Source organism: Microcaecilia unicolor, chromosome 2, assembly GCF_901765095.1.
Source record: "Microcaecilia unicolor chromosome 2, aMicUni1.1, whole genome shotgun sequence".
Lineage (NCBI taxonomy): Eukaryota > Metazoa > Chordata > Amphibia > Gymnophiona > Siphonopidae > Microcaecilia > Microcaecilia unicolor.
The window spans coordinates 220,362,876-220,379,832 of NC_044032.1; the positions used below are offsets into that span (position 1 = coordinate 220,362,876).

The 16,957-nt window shown below is 45.9% G+C and overlaps 1 protein-coding gene across 1 annotated transcript in view; it reads right to left on the reverse strand.

The window, feature by feature from the left end:
- Positions 1-16,957, reverse strand: part of VPS13A (vacuolar protein sorting 13 homolog A) — a 556,982-nt gene that overhangs the window by 438,158 nt on the left and 101,867 nt on the right. The window contains exons 9-11 of the mRNA XM_030193720.1: positions 11,004-11,084; positions 6,611-6,668; positions 1,285-1,412 (exon numbers count right to left, since the gene is read on the reverse strand). Coding sequence (XP_030049580.1) covers positions 1,285-1,412; positions 6,611-6,668; positions 11,004-11,084 — 267 coding nt within the window. The remainder of the gene's footprint in view (positions 1-1,284; positions 1,413-6,610; positions 6,669-11,003; positions 11,085-16,957) is intronic.

Sequence of the window (16,957 nt, forward strand, 5' to 3'; positions counted from 1 at the left end):
ACTAGTGGCAGTAGTCTAGACTTCTGGAGAGAGATACAATTCCCAGATACCTTGGCGGATGTGCAGCTGCAGCCAATCATCTCCTGGCTGGTTTTCAGGATAACCACAATTAAGATGTATTGGGTTTTCATACACAAAAAGGAGCCCTGTCCAACTAGAAAGATATCAGAATGAAAGTTTATCTAACAACTGAGATTCAAATCTATAGAACAAAAACCAGTGAAAATTCTAAGCTATTTCAGAGGCCCAATATATTTCAGCACACTGCTTCATCAGGGACGGATGGCTATCCTATGTAAGGCTGGACTGCTAGTCAAAGATAGATACAAAGCTCCAGTATTGTTCCTTAAGGTTCTTATATCAGACACCCAAAGGTACAAGATCAATATGGACAGATGGCTTAAGGTCAACCAGCTTCCCAAATCAGCAAATGCAGCAATATGGGATCATGTTACCTTGCTAATTTAAGCGTTACATTGGTTACCAATCGAATCACGTGTTTTCTTTAAATTGTGTTTGACTTTTCGGGTGCTTCGGAAGATTGGTTCCCTTGTACTTGAAAGCCCTTATGTCACCTTGGGGCTCATTTTCAAAGCACTTAGCCTTCCAAAGTTCCATAGGTTTCTATGCAACTTTGGAAGGCTAAGTGGTTTGAAAATATGCCTCCTTGCCAACCAAGTTATGCCTAACGTCTTGTGCTTCTCATAATCTGACATTTCCTTCTGACAGGGAGTTTCACTTAACAAAGCTCGTGCTTTTCAGGAGCTGTGCGTGGTTTTGCAATCAACTCCCTGAGAATATTAAAGTGCTTGGTGATTATGAAATACCTCGCAAACATTTGAAGACTTGGTTGTTTTCTCGTTGCTTTTGCTAGTTTCTGAATGACGAGGGTCCAGGGGTGAATGAGGAAAGGGATGGATAGGGTAATTATTTGATGTATTGTTGATGTTTTTTCTTTGTTGTAATCGGCTCTGTATGGTCTTAAAGCCGAAAATAGTGGGCTATAAGACTTTCTATTAAATAAAATTACTAGAGGTTTGTTCTGGATTTGTCTGTTGCAATGGAATTTGCCTCTCCTTGATGTATGTAAGTCTTAACAGCATTGCATCATCATGTCTTCCAGTATGAAACTCTCATGTATATTAATTATAGACAATGATAACCGGAAACCTAGTATGATCCCCAAGATTATATGGTGAAAAACTAAGGATGAATATATTTAATCAACCATAAAGGCAATTATACGGGAATTCTAATCATATAGTATTAAATATTAACATTTACCTGTGGTTTATTAAATTCAATGGCTATATCCTGTAGATTTACATCCAGGTCCATTTTTGGTGAAGAAAAATCAAAATCAGAACGAGGGTTCATACAGAGTTTGGCTTTGGCAGAGATTGGACGAAACACTACAAAACAATATTTGTTTTAAAAAGAAATGAAAAATAAAAGTTTGTCAACATTTTATAACAAAGGCAAGACAAAAACATCATCTGCAATGGCATAATTTTATCCAATATATAAACAATTAACACAGATGGGAAAGGGGAACACAACATAAGAACATAAGAATGAAAAAGCAAAAGTAAAACACCAGAAGTCAGAACCCCCCCCCCCCCCCTGCTTATCCACACCCTCCCAAACCTACCCATAGTCCATCAGCAATCAGTCCACATTGTAAGAATGAAGAATAGTCCAAGTCAGCAGAAAACGGTCCAGCCAATCTCTGCAAAGAGCTGTCAGATATTCCATCAAAGCAACATGTGTCTTTGGTACCATCTACTGGCAGAAAGTGGCAGTAGTAACTTTCAATCCACTGCAATAATGTGACATGCTGCATACAAGCAGCACTTAAGTATCATTAAGATAGAAAAATCAATCATAATCATCAGGGTACAAATTAAATAAACAGAGTTCAGGAATGAATACCAAGGCAATGCCAGTCATCTAGCTATAAGCCACAATTCCACCAACATAAAGAAGTCCCCCACAAACCCACTTATACAAAAAACAAGGCCTAACATACCAACGAATTAACAATTTAAAATTTCTTTCAAGCGAACTGAGCCAGAAAAAGAGTGCATATTGCTCACACTACTCAACCACCAAGAGCCCTCCTAGACCACACCCATATCCCGTTCCCAGTGGAGCATAACCTAACTTCTGAAAATCCGATCTCAGCAAACATTTACATAAACGAGAACTCAAGCCCCGTGAAACCAAAGACTGTAACCACAAGACCTCCAAAGGACTTAGTTGCCTACTAACCACCACCTTCATTGGAAGAGACTGGTGACAATGGCGAATCTGCAAATATAGAAAAAAAATCCATCTAAGGGAGATCATGCTGCTCACAAAAATCGGACTTTTGTCAATTTGTGTGAGCATTATGATCTCCCTTCCATTTTCTGAAAGATTTTCTTTTAGCTCTAATAGCTTCCTTCAACTCACTTTTTAACCATGCCGGCTATCATTTGACCTTCCTTCATCCTTTATTACATGGAATATATCTAGTCTGGGCTTCCAGGATGGTATTCTTGAACAGCATCCATCCATACCTGATGTGAATTTCTGACCTTTGTTGATGCTCCTTTAAGTGTTTATTTTTTTTTTTTTTACCATTCTTCTCATTTTATCAGAGTCCCCGTTTTTAACAGTTAAATGCTAACATATTGGATTTCCTGTATGTACTTACTCCAGACATTATATCAAATCTGATCATGTTATGATCATTGTTATCAAGTGGCCCCAGCAACATTACCTCCTGCACCAGATCATGTGCTCCACTAAGGACTAGGTCTAGAATTGTTCCTCCTCTTGTTGGTTCCTAAACCAGCTGCTCCATAAAGCTGTCCTTGATTTCATCAAGGAATTTTGTCTCCCTAGCATGCCCTGATGTTACATTTACCCAGTCAATACCGGGGTAGTTGAAATCATCCATTATTATGGTGTTCCCCAGTTTGTAAGCCTCCCTAATTTCTGATAACATTTCCGCATCTGTCTGTTCATCATGGTCAGAAGGATAATAGTATACTCCTATCGCTATCCTTTTCCCCTTTACATATGGAATTTCTATCCATAGGGATTCGAAGATGTGTTTTGTGTCCTACAGAATCTTTAGTCTATTCGATTCAAGGCCCTCTAAAGTATAATGCTATCCCCCTTCACCAATTTGGTTCACCTTATCACCATGATATAATTGGTACCCTGGTATGACAGTTTCCCATTGGTCATCTTCCTTCCATCAGGTCTCAGAGATACCTATTATATCTATCTTTTCATTTAAAGCAATATAGCCTTTGTTTAGTGCGCTGCCCACTCAGAATGGGGGAAGAATGCGGGATGTCCTCATTAGCATGCACTTGAATGTTCATTGCGCCCAGAGCCGGCGAGCTTATTATTTCGCATGCTCGCTGGCTCAGCGCATTCTACAGGAGCAAACACGGGATCTAGTACGGTGCTAATGGCCTCTAGCGCATGCATTTGTTTCTGAGCATCAGGGCCTTCTTAGTGCAATAGTTAGTGATTCAGTCTCATAATCTGAAGGTCCTGAGCTCAGTGCTCAGAGAAAGAAGTATGAGATAAATTTGCATGCACTACTTCTTTAGCATGCAAATCTCTCTCATGCATATTCATTGAGGATATCATGAAAACTTGACTGGATGGGTGTGCCCTGAGGACTGGGTTAAGAAGCACTGATGTAGATTCTAGCATAGGCTAATAAGGAAGACTGCTTCCTTGCTTGCAACAGAATTGTATAGACCCCATTCTTGTAATCCTTATGCTTCAGACAAACCTTCTCAAGGGTCAAGCCATAAGACAAAAGCAAGATAGGTGGCCCCATGATCACTGGCTCTTATACAAGAAGAGCCTTCTCCTGAGAGAACCTTAAGCTCTCCACCACTAGAAGCCAAACCAGACCCATATAACAGGAATGCCTGAGCCAATCCGGCACCAGTAGGATCACCTTCTGCAAAACCTGGTTCAGCAGCAGCAGCCATGATGGAGGCACATACAATGCTCCTAACGGAAGATACTTCTGCAAGAAAGCATCTAACTCCATTACCCTGCATTCCTTCCACAGACTCGAAAATAGGAGAAGTTTAGCACTTCAACTTGTCAACATGAGATCCATTACTGGAGTCTTCTAACAGCTTTGGATCATGGTAAAGGCCTTCTCTGACAACTCAAATTCTCCTGGTTCCAGAGAATACCTGCTCAGGAAATCTTCTTGAGTGCTCTGGACCCTTGTGATGTTCTCTAACAGTAATATCTGTAGGTGGTTCTCAGCCCAGTGCAGTAATATGGATGATTTTCTTACCACTACTAAATGTTTTGCTCCTCCTTGTCAGTTGAGATAAGCTAGTGCCACAGCACTGTTGAATAAGGTGTGACTGGCTTGTCTTAAACCACATTCTGGAAATCCCTCAACACTTTTCACATAGCTTCTTTTCAGGACTACAAAATAAATGGAGTAACATCCCTTGCCCCATTTGTCCTCAAATTTATCAGCCTTTCCAGCCTCCCTGGCCAGTGCATGACAACAGACCCCCATGTGTCTGCAACACTTCTAGAACACACTGGTCAAATGTTACCTGGGTCCATCCCTCAAGAAATGCAGAGCACCAAATCTCATCTCCTCACTGTTCAACTCTGGAGATTCCCACAGCTTTCTCACTTTGGGAACCTCTTGTGGTTAAAGCAAAAAACAATTTGCACTGGAAGAGAGATCACTAAGAAGATCCTTTGCCTGAATGGTAATGCCAAGTCTTATCCAATTCTTGAATTTCCCACTGAAGAACAAGAAGTCCTGAGCTTACCCTCTGGCAAACTCTGTGGCTCTGTTATATCCAGATCATTCAATATTTTATCTGTCCTCTCCAAAGATGTTTCATCCTGAAGGGAAGCCTGCCAAATCAGTTTCAGGCCATATCTGCAAACCAATTTCACAGACAGAAGAGCTTCCTAGTCGACACAGCCACAGCCCTGGCCAAAGTCCTAACATGGTCACAGAGGGCATCTACCACATACGACAGGCCTGCCTCCAACTCAGCCCCTTCCTTTGTGCTCTGATCTCCATCATCCAAGCTCTCTTGACTCACCAGACTGAGTGCAAAGATACTCTTGCCATACAGGCAGTTGCCGGAAGGCCCAATACTGATGCATCAAAACCTTTTGCTTCTGTAATGACTCAAGCTTGCGATCCTGCATATCTTTTGGGTGCCATACTGCCCTCTACAGAATTGCTGTTCTTAGTCACTAGAGTTACCAATGTATCCACCTTTGGAAACTTCAGCTCCTCCTCCAGGATCAATAAGTAAAGCTTACCTACTGCCCTACCCACTATAAGACTAGCTTTCATAGTTTCCCATTCCACTGAAATAGTCTTCATAGCCTGCTGTATGAAGGAGGACTTTGTGGGCATACAGATCCCTTCCAGAATGGAATCCCCTACCTCCAATTTCAGCTCCAAGATATTCAGTTTTTCCAATGCCTGTGATATCAAACCTAATTCTTCCTTCTGGAAGAGATGGATGACAATGAGTCATCATCTCAAATGGGAAGCTCTCCCTTTAAGGGATCTGTCATAAAAGACTGCTTGCCCAGCACACTAGCTCTAGAGTAATATTCAAACCAGACAACAAAAGCCAGTCCTCATGCCAATCTAAATAAGGATTTAGCTTGAAAGAGGTCACCTCAGAAAATATCGGTTCTCTGGTATCCCAGGACAAACTAAACCCATGCATCTGCTTTAACAGAAAGTCTTTATGAAGCAGAAGCACAAATTCTGGAGAAAAACCCAGCCAGCTCTGAAGGGCCTGACCCGTGAAGTGAAATACCTGGGAGATCCTTTAAGGAAAGCTCTTGATCTAAAAGAATCCTAAGGGCCCAAAGCAGCAGAAGATGCCAAGAGCAGATTAGAGCAGAGGATCAGAATCCTATCGAGGAAAAATGGCTCACTCTCCTGAACTTTGTGAAGCCATGTGACCCTGAGAAAGACCAAAGGAACCAAATACTTCTTTCTGCCTATCCAGCCTGCAATGCTGCTATCTTTTGAGAAGAATGGCTTGAGCTCTTGGCAAGCCCTGCAGAGTTCAGACAGGCTCATACACTGTGCCTCCATTGGGCCACTCGCCACAATCAGCCTCAGAAGTTCCCATACTGTTTATCATTACAGTAAGCCTGAACCGGAGGCCCTCTAGCAGCTCATATGTCTGTCTCCTCAGGGATACCTGGAGGAGTCCAGGTGGATCACAATAGGTACATCTGCTAGCTGAGTGGCATAACCCATGAGTTCTGGTCTGGTTCAGTGGACAAAAGGGAGGAAGAGAAATTAACAGTCATGAATCAATAAAATGCTTTTTTCTCCAATTTCTCTGCCTAATTAATTTTGTACAATCCAAACTCCATCGAATTTACCACCTATGTTAATAGGGCACTTTCCATTCAAAGACATTCTAAGTGGATACAAAGGTTCTTATTCAAAAAATAACTTTCCCTCATGCTATGCTTACAGAAAAAAAATACCTTTACAGAATAAGGCTCAATGGATGGAAAGCCCAATTCAAACCTACTGTATAGTATCATACCACAAATGATTACTCACCAAAATCATAATCTTCAGGAGTCCTATTACTGGTTGCAACACCATACTTGAGGGTATTCTATAATAAAAATGATACTTTTGTAGCACAAATTTGATCTCAGATTAAACATACAAGACATCAGAAAAAAAAGAGCAATTGGTCCACCCAGTATGATGAGGAATTCCAATCTATATTCTAGCTGTCAGGCACACAACATGGCTGCCTATAGAATGTCGTACCATATCCAAGATAGAAACTGACAAAAACTATCAGAGCATGTAAGATTACTTTTTAAGGTTTACACCAAACATCAATCTCCTCCCATTTTCAACCATAAGGTTCCACAGTAATTCAAATAAACTACATGAGCACTAAGCCTCTTGGGTAGCATTTTTAGACAGCACCCACCACCATCACACAGCTGGCATCTAGAATTTCAAGTTATTACTGTACCAGGAGCCTGCTACCAAACCCAGAAGTTTATTCTGTTGCAACAGCCTGCCAGGCAGTATGACTTTAGTTCATTACTACTGAACTTGCAGGCTGATACAGATCGAGCTAATTAATTTTTCTCAAATGCCCACTCTATTGAAAATTTAGGTTTAATTAGTTTTATAGTCCACCTTTCAAAAACATATCAAACTAATATACATTGACCAGTAAAACTCATAAAACCAAAGAAATCTAATAATAAAAAAAGAGGGAGAGGAAGAACAGGATCATACAACATAAGGGTGAATTTCAAAGAACACCAAAGGTTATAAGTAGATTACAACATAAAATGAAAAACAGAATGACTAGGAAAGAAAAAAGACTGGGTTAAACATTTGGTGGCCATCAGCTCTAACTGTTGAATTTACCTTTTACCAAAAGTCTACAAATCTATTCAGTGTGTTCCACTTGTGAAACAGAATGCTTACCTGGTTATTCAAAGATTACTCATGTGGATCCAAACATTCTCTACAAGGTGATTTTGGTTGCTTGATAGGTAAGAGGCTATGAGAAATATTTTCATCACTTCAAAGGACAGCTGGAACATACTCATGCCTACTTTACTAATACAGACACTGCTACTTGGTTGTCTATCTGGATCAGGCCTACTTTGTACATTAACCACAATTTTAAAAAGTTAGCTACTGTATGGAAAATTCCCCTCAGCTTCAAATGATGGTAAGGAAGGATAATCCTCTGTTTACAAGAGACTATCCGAACACAAATACAAGGGAGCATTCCTCTCCAGCCTGCAAGTATGCACTGTGAGAATCAGCTGCAGCCGATTCGAACTGTCCCCTTGAGAGACTGAACAGGTTTTGCATCATCAGAGATCAAATGAGATGATCAGTTCTCACTTGTGATAATGGTTGGATGTGCTGTTTCCAGTAGAATTTCAGCTTGGATAAAGTTTGTTTTATGAGAAGTCTTATGACTGCCATGTGCCCCAAGAGCTGCACTAAATGGTTTGTTGCTGACTCAGATCAAATTTGTCAAGTTAGCTGCCCTTTGGTAAGACAGGAAAGACTTCCCCAGTTTCATATTTAGATCCTACAAATGCTACTATACAAGTAGGATTATATTTGACTTTTGTCTACTGATGAAAATAATATGGGAACACACATCTCCCCAAAATGGTAGGGTCACTACTACTGCTAGGTATTTGGTGAACACCCTTGTAGCTGCTGATAGAACAAAACAGGAGAACACTGTATTAATAATGCTCATCTTGTAGACTTGAAAAGAAGGGAGTTTTCTGTGACTAGAGCAAACTGAGATACAAGTGCAAGCATTTGTTCTAGAATAGTTCCCAGAAAATTAATTAACAAAGTAATATAGAAAATAACAACAGCAGATAAGACCGGCATAGCAGTGGTTAGGGGTGTACCTTCAACTCCATGTGAGTCCCCCCCCCCCCTCAAAAAACAAAACAAAACACCTTGCGTCTTTAGGATTTGAAAAGATTCCCAGAGCAGTCTACTCCCATCTATGCCATTTTTTTTTTATTTAAGGTGTAAAAGTTATTTAAAATTTTACTATATTTTATTCCATCTTTACGCCATATAGGGAACCTCTGTGTTTATCCCATATCTTTTTGAATGTCCTGTTTCTTACCCACCACATCCAGTGGAACAGCATTCCAGGAATCCACCACCCTCACCATGAAAAAGTATTTCCTGATGTTGCTTTTCAGTTTCCCCCATGCAACTTCATTTCATGCTCTCTAGTTCCATAGCCTCTCTGTTTTTGAAAAAGGTTGTTTTGCTTCTCAATAACCAAGAATTTAAACCTCTGTATCATATCTCCCCTCGCAAGAAAGCTGCTTAGATCTTAAGTTCAAATATTGATGGAAGACCCAATTCATTAGGGGAATAGTACTGTCCTACAGTCATCTGAACCCTACATTTGACTCCCACTGCCACAACCTCCTTTGCAACATTGACTTATTTTAGAAACCCAAACACATCTTGGCTCTGCATCTTCCTGGCCATTTGCAGGACAAAACTGAGGAAGGACATGTTTTTCCAGAGGTAATTTACTCCATAATTATTATAGAGACTGGTCAGATGATAGATCAATAGATTGCTCCTCCTAATTAGAGGGAAGAGACTGTGAAGTACAGGATAGGATTCAGCTTCCATCCGAGTCTGAATCTTGTTTTTTTGTGTGTGTGTGCGCGCCAAGGCAAAAATTCTTTCAGCAGTATGGATCCATTTGTATGACCCCAACTAGCTGGTTAAAAGAGTTAAGCCTTTGCCTCATGTGTCTTCAGATTTCCTTAGCACAGGGGCCAAAGATCCTACTTTTGTAGTATTTCCAGGACAGGTTCTACCAGTTGTGGAGCTGAGGAAGTCTGTTTTTAAATACCCTTTGACAAACTTCTTCCACATATTCATCATAATCAGCGGTAGCCCTGTTACTAGAACAGTGTAGGGTTAGACTATAGCACTAATACTGCCATTCTAAAGATCTTTGTCATATCTCTGTCTCTTTCCAGACAGACTTGGTACCAAAATATTGTGTGTTTTTTGCTTGGTGCAGTCTGTGTTCTGTGGACTGTCTCCATTGATATGACTTTTGTTTCATAGTATCCTTGCGCCATGACTTGCTGATGGCTCTATAAAGTCTTCACATTGAATGTAGCCTTAACTGATGCCCTGGATGGTAGGAATTGCTCACTTGTGCCACAGAAACAGGTGGTTGGAGTCGCACTGCTCATGGTATGCATCTGGGTTCTATAGATGACACCACAGAAGCTGAATTATATCCTGTATTCCTTTTCTAAAGGGGTAGTGCACTTACATCTAACCCCAAGGTCCTCAGCTCAGTCCTCAGAACACACCATGCTCATCAGGTTTTCAGGATATGTAAAATGAATATGCATAAGATAAATTTGCATCTACTGCCTCTACTGTATGCAAGTCTCTCGTGCATATTCACTGTGGATATCTTGAAAACCAGACTAGCTTAGTGTGCTCCCAAGACTGGGCTGAGAACCTCTGCTCTAACCACATGGTAGTTATGACAACTTTATGTAGGTTATTTGATCTTCACCTGTCTAGAGGAGGCTGACAACTTACATCTTCTCAGTCTTCTTACTTTCCATCAAATTGAGTGGAGGAGTGGCCTAGTGGTTAGGGTGGTGGACTTTGGTCCTGGGGAACTGAGGAACTGAGTTCGATTCCCGGCACAGGCAGCTCCTTGTGACTCTGGGCAAGTCGCTTAACCCTCCATTGCCTGCCGCATTGAGCCTGCCATGAGTGGGAAAGCGCGGGGTACAAATGTAACAATAAATAAATAAATAAAAATGTGCTCCTTGATAACACACTATTTGAGACTAAAAACAGGCCCTCAGATTGAGGAGACAAAGAATTTCCAAAGAGTAAGGTTCCTCATTCTCTGGCTCTCAGCAATATACACACATACGTATCACAGATGGGCATCATGGGAAAATCCCATGCACGTGATATAAAGTCCAAAGTAGTCTGTGATATAATTTTTTTCCCCACAAGCCTGATCTTTTGAACCTTAGCTTCTTGCCCAATATGTTAAAGGAGAAACAAAATCAAATTCTTGAGGCAAGAAAGGGAAGAAAAATATAATACATCCCTTTTTTTTTCCATGTTAAGAAAACTTGCTACATGACAGGACAAGCAAAACTAACGTAAAATCAAAGAGAAAGAAGATAATAAATTCTCAGTGAGACAGAGGTTAAACTCACATCTGCAAAAAGACTGGGGAGACTCAGGCAGTAAGCAGCAGAACAAGAACACCCTGCATACTCTGGGTTTGTTGGGCTCACACAAGCTATTCTGTCCTGGTGCATTATTACACCACTCACTGGTGTAGCCAATTATCCTGCTTGTTGAAAAATACATAACATTTTCTATATATGAAAGTCGTACCTGAAACTTTACTTACCAAAGCTTCATCATAACTTCGATGATAAAACATGTCTGATTTCACATTCCAGTACGCAAAAAGGTTATCTAGTCGAACTAACTGAAATTAGAACAATATTTGTTCATTAGACATCTAATATTTGTTCATTAGACATCTAACAATATCCGCCAATATCCGCCAAGACCGATATGCTCACATCACCCATCTCCTCAAGTCTCTTCACTGGCTTCCGATCAGGTACCGCATACAATTCAAGCTTCTCCTACTAACTTACAAATGCACTCAATCTGCAGCCCCTCACTACCTCTCTACCCTCATCTCCCCTTACGCCCCTACCCGTAACCTCCAATCACAGGACAAATCCCTCATTTCAGTACCCTTCTCCACCACAGCCAACTCCAGGCTCCGCCCTTTCTGCCTCGCCTCACCCCATGCCTGGAATAAACTCCCTGAGCCCATACACCAAGCCCCCTCCCTATCCATCTTCAAATCCTTACTCAAAGCCCACCTCTTCAATGTCGCTTTCGGCACCTAACCATTGTACCTCTACCCAAGAAATCTAGACTGTCCCAATTTTTGATTGACTGCACTTTTTGTCCTTCTTGTCCTTTAGATTGTAATCTCCGTTGACTGTCCTTCTTTGTTTTTTGTACAGCGCTGCATAACCCTGGTAGCGCTCTAGAAATGTTAAATAGTAGTAGTAGTAGTAATAATATGCTTAAATTGCCTAGCTACTGGTACCTGGCATAAGGTATAGAACAGTACTATATTTAGGGGCGTGTTATAGGTAAGTAGTTTGGACATACTGTAGATACTCACATATAGGGTATGATACATACCTGTAGCAGGTGTTCTCCGAGGACAGCAGGCTGATTGTTCTCACGACTGGGTGACGTCCGCGGCAGCCCCCACCAACCGGAAAAAAGCTTCGCGGGACGGTCGGGACGCAAGGCACGCCCACCGCGCATGCGCGGCCGTCCTCCCGCCCGCGCGCGACCGCTCCCGCCAGTTGAATAACTAGCAAAAGATGAAACACACAACTCCAAAGGGGAGGAGGGAGGGTAGGTGAGAACAATCAGCCTGCTGTCCTCGGAGAACACCTGCTACAGGTATGTATCATACCCTTTCTCCGAGGACAAGCAGGCTGCTTGTTCTCACGACTGGGGTATCCCTAGCTCTCAGGCTCACTCAAAACAAGAACTCAGGTCAATTGAACCTCGCAACGGCGAGGGAGCAACAGAAATTGACCTACGAAGAACAACTAACTGAGAGTGCAGCCTGACCAGAATAAATTCGGGTCCTGGAGGGTGGAGTTGGATTTACACCCCAAACAGATTCTGCAGCACCGACTGCCCGAACCGACTGTCGCGTCGGGTATCCTGCTGGAGGCAGTAATGTGATGTGAATGTGTGGACAGATGACCACGTCGCAGCCTTGCAAATCTCTTCAATAGTGGCTGACTTCAAGTGGGCCACTGACGCTGCCATGGCTCTAACACTATGAGCCGTGACATGACCCTCAAGAGTCAGCCCAGCCTGGGCGTAAGTGAAGGAAATGCAATCTGCTAGCCAATTAGAGATGGTGCGTTTCCCGACAGCGACCCCTAGCCTGTTAGGGTCGAAAGAAATAAACAATTGGGCGGACTGTCTGTTGGGCTGTGTCCGCTCCAAGTAGAAGGCCAATGCTCTCTTGCAGTCCAACGTGTGCAACTGACGTTCAGCAGGGCGGGTATGCGGCCTGGGGAAGAATGTTGGCAAGACAATTGACTGGTTAAGATGGAACTCCGACACCACCTTCGGCAGGAACTTTGGGTGGGTGCGGAGCACTACTCTGTTGTGATGAAATTTGGTATATGGAGCATGAGCTACTAGGGCTTGAAGCTCACTGACCCTACGAGCTGAAGTAACTGCCACCAAGAAAATGACCTTCCAGGTCAAGTACTTCAGATGGCAGGTATTCAGTGGCTCAAAAGGAGGTTTCATCAGCTGGGTGAGGACGACGTTGAGATCCCATGACACAGTAGGAGGCTTGATTGGGGGCTTTGACAAAAGCAAGCCTCTCATGAATCGAACGACTAAAGGCTCTCCAGAGATGGCTTTACCTTCCACACGATAATGGTAAGCACTAATCGCACTAAGGTGATTCCTTACTGAGTTGGTCTTGAGGCCAGACTCTGATAAGTGCAGAAGGTATTCAAGCAGGTTCTGTGCAGGGCAAGAACGAGGTTCTAGGGCCTTGCTCTCACACCACACGACAAACCTCCTCCACTTGAAAAAGTAACTCTTTTTAGTGGAATCCTTCCTAGAGGCAAGTAAGACCCGGGAGACACCCTCAGACAGACCCAACGCAGTGAAGTCTACGCCCTCAACATCCAGGCCGTGAGAGCCAGAGACTGAAGGTTGGGGTGCAGCAACGCTCCGTCGTTCTGCGAAATGAGAGTCGGAAAACACTCCAATCTCCACGGTTCTTCGGAGGACAACTCCAGAAGAAGAGGGAACCAGATCTGACGGGGCCAAAAGGGCGCGATCAGAATCATGGTGCCGCGGTCTTGCTTGAGCTTCAGTAAGGTCTTCCCCACCAAAGGTATGGGAGGATAAGCATACAGGAGGCCGGTCCCCCAATGGAGGAGAAAGGCATCCGACGCTAGCCTGCCGTGTGCCTGAAGTCTGGAACAGAACAGAGGCAGCTTGTGGTTGGTCTGAGAGGCGAAAAGGTCCACCGAGGGGGTGCCCCACGCTCGGAAGATCTTGCGTACCACTCTGGCATGGAGCGACCACTCGTGCGGTTGCATGACTCTGCTCAGTCTGTCGGCCAGACTGTTGTTTACGCCTGCCAGGTACGTGGCTTGGAGGAGCATGCCGAACCGACACGCCCAATGCCACATCCCGACGGCCTCCTGGCACAGGGGGCGAGATCCGGTGCCCCCCTGCTTGTTGACGTAATACATTGCAACCTGATTGTCTGTCCGAATTTGGATAATTTGGCAGGACAGCCGATCTCTGAAAGCCTTCAGTGCGTTCCAGATCGCTCGGAGCTCCAGGAGGTTGATCTGCAGATCCTTTTCTTGGAGGGACCACAGACCCTGGGTGTGAAGCCCATCGACATGGGCTCCCCACCCCAGGCGAGATGCATCCGTCGTCAGCACTTTCGTGGGCTGCGGAGTTTGGAATGGACGTCCCAGGGTCAAATTGGTCCGGATGGTCCACCAGAGCAGTGAAGTGCGGCAACTGGTGGAGAGGCGGATGACATCTTCTAGATTCCCGGTGGCTTGGAACCACTGGGAAGCTAGGGTGCATTGAGCCGATCTCATGTGAAGACGAGCCATGGGAGTCACATGAACTGTGGAGGCCATATGACCCAGAAGTCTCAACATCTGCCGAGCTGTGATCTGCTGAGACGCTCTGGTCTGCGAAGCTAGGGCCAAGAGATTGGTGGCCCTCGCTTCGGGAAGGTAGGCCTGAGTCGTCTGGGAATTCAGCAGCGCTCCTATGAATTCCAGAGACTGAGTTGGCTGGAGATGGGACTTTGGGTAATTTATCACAAACCCCAGCAGCTCCAGAAGGTGAATAGTGCACTGCATGGACCGGAGGGCTCCTGCCTCCGAGGTGTTCTTGACCAGCCAATCGTCGAGATATGGGAACACGTGCACTCCCAGCTTGCGTAGGTAGGCCGCTACCACCACGAGGCACTTGGTAAACACTCGTGGGGCAGAGGCGAGCCCAAATGGCAGCACACAATACTGAAAGTGGCGTGCGCCCAGGCGGAATCTGAGATACTGTCTGTGAGCTGGCAGTATCGGTATGTGAGTATATGCGTCCTTTAAATCCAGGGAACATAGCCAATCGTTTTTCTGAATCATTGGCAGAAGGGTGCCCAAGGAAAGCATCCTGAACTTTTCTTTGACCAGGAATTTGTTCAGGCCTCTCAGGTCTAGGATGGGACGCATCCCCCCTGTTTTCTTTTCCACAAGGAAGTACCTGGAATAGAATCCCTGCCCTTCCTGCCCGGGTGGTACGGGCTCGACCGCATTGGCGCTGAGAAGGGCGGAGAGTTCCTCTGCAAGTACCTGCTTGTGATGGGAGCTGAAAGACTGAGCTCCCGGAGGACAATTTGGAGGCAGGGAGGCCAAATTCAGGGCGTATCCGCACCGCACTATTTGGAGAACCCACTGGTCGGAGGTTATGAGAGGCCACCTTTGGTGAAAAAATTTTAACCTCCCTCCGACCGGCAGATCGTCCGGTACGGACACTTGTAGGGCGGCTATGTTCCCGTGGATCCAGTCAAAAGCCCATCCCCGGCTTTTGCTGTGGAGGCGCAGGGGGCTGCTTAGGCGCACGCTGTTGACGAGAACGAGCGCGCTGGGGCTGTCCCTGTGCCTGACGAGGCCTTCGGGCCGGCTGGTTGTACCTACGCTTCGCAAAAGAATAGGGTGCAGCCTGCCGGGCCCGGGAAAAACGTCCACCTGTGGAGGTGGATGCTGAAGGCGCCCGGTGGGAGAGCTTGTCGAGAGCGGTTTCCCGCTGATGCAGTTGGTCCACCATCTGCTCGACCTTCTCACCAAAAATGTTATCCCCCCGGCAAGGGACGTCGGCCAGTCTCTGCTGGGTACGGTTGTCCAGGTCAGAGGCACGCAGCCATGAGAGCCTGTGCATCACTATACCTTGGGCCGCAGCACGAGATGCCACGTCACAGGTGTCAAAAATACCCCTGGACAGGAACTTTCTGCACGCCTTCAGCTGCCTGACCACCTCCTGATAAGGCCTGGACTGCTCCGGCGGGAGCTTATCGACCAGGTCCGCCAGCTGTTGCACATTGGTCCGCATGTGGATGCTCATATAGAGCAGGTATGACTGGATGCGGGTCACGAGCATGGAGGATTGGTAGGCCTTCCTCCCAAACGAGTCCAGAGTGCGAGACTCCCGCCCCGGGGGCGCCGAGGCGGTATCCCTCGAACTCCGTGCCCTCTTGAGAGCAGAATCCACGACCGCTGAGTCATGGGGCAATTGGGGCCGCATGAGCTCTGGGTCAGAGTGGATCCTGTACTGGGACTCTGCTTTCTTGGGAATGGTGGGGTTAGTTAATGGTCGCACCCAGTTCCGAAGCAGCGTCTCCTTTAGGACATTGTGCAGCGGCACCGTGGAGGACTCTCTAGGTGGTGATGGATAGTCGAGGACCTCGAGCATCTCGGCCCTCGGCTCTTCCACAGAGACCACGGGGAAGGGAATGCTGATAGACATATCCCGCACAAAGGAGGCAAAAGAGAGACTCTCAGGAGGTGAGAGCTTCCTCTCCGGTGAAGGCGTGGGGTCCGAGGGAAGGCCCGTAGACTCCTCTGAGAAATATCTAGGGTCCTCCTCTTCCCCCCACGAGTCCTCATCCTCGGTATCGGACATTAGCTCATGTAGCTGAGTCCTGAACCGGGCCCGGCTCGACGTCAAGGCACCGAGGTCTCGGTGTCGTCGAGCGGTGGACTCCCGCGCCGGCGGGGACGGAGCTCCCTCCATCGACGGGGACTCCACCTGCGTGGCGGTCGAGACCGGCGCCGCAAGCGGCGGCGGTGTCGACGGCCCCGGCGCCGGGCTAGAGCTCACCGGCGCCACAGTCATCGGCGCCGAGGGCGCAAGCACCCCCGGCGCCGGCACAGCCTGGCGCATCAGCCCTTCCAGGATCCCCGGAAGGATGGCTCTGAGGCACTCGTCTAGGCCCGCTGCCGGGAAAGTCGGTGGGGCCGGTAAGGGTGTCGGTGCCGGAAGCTGCTGGGGGCCAGGAGACGGCACCGAGGTGCCGGAACCCCGACGCGTCGGTACCTCCACAACCGACGGAGACCTCTCCTCTCGACGATGACGCTTCGGCGTCGCCTCCTCTCCGACATCCGGATGCACCGAGGGCGACCGGTGACGGCGCTTCTTATCTTTCTTCCGATGCCCGTCACCGGTGCCGGAAGGCATGGAGGAGGAGGAGGTCGATCCCCC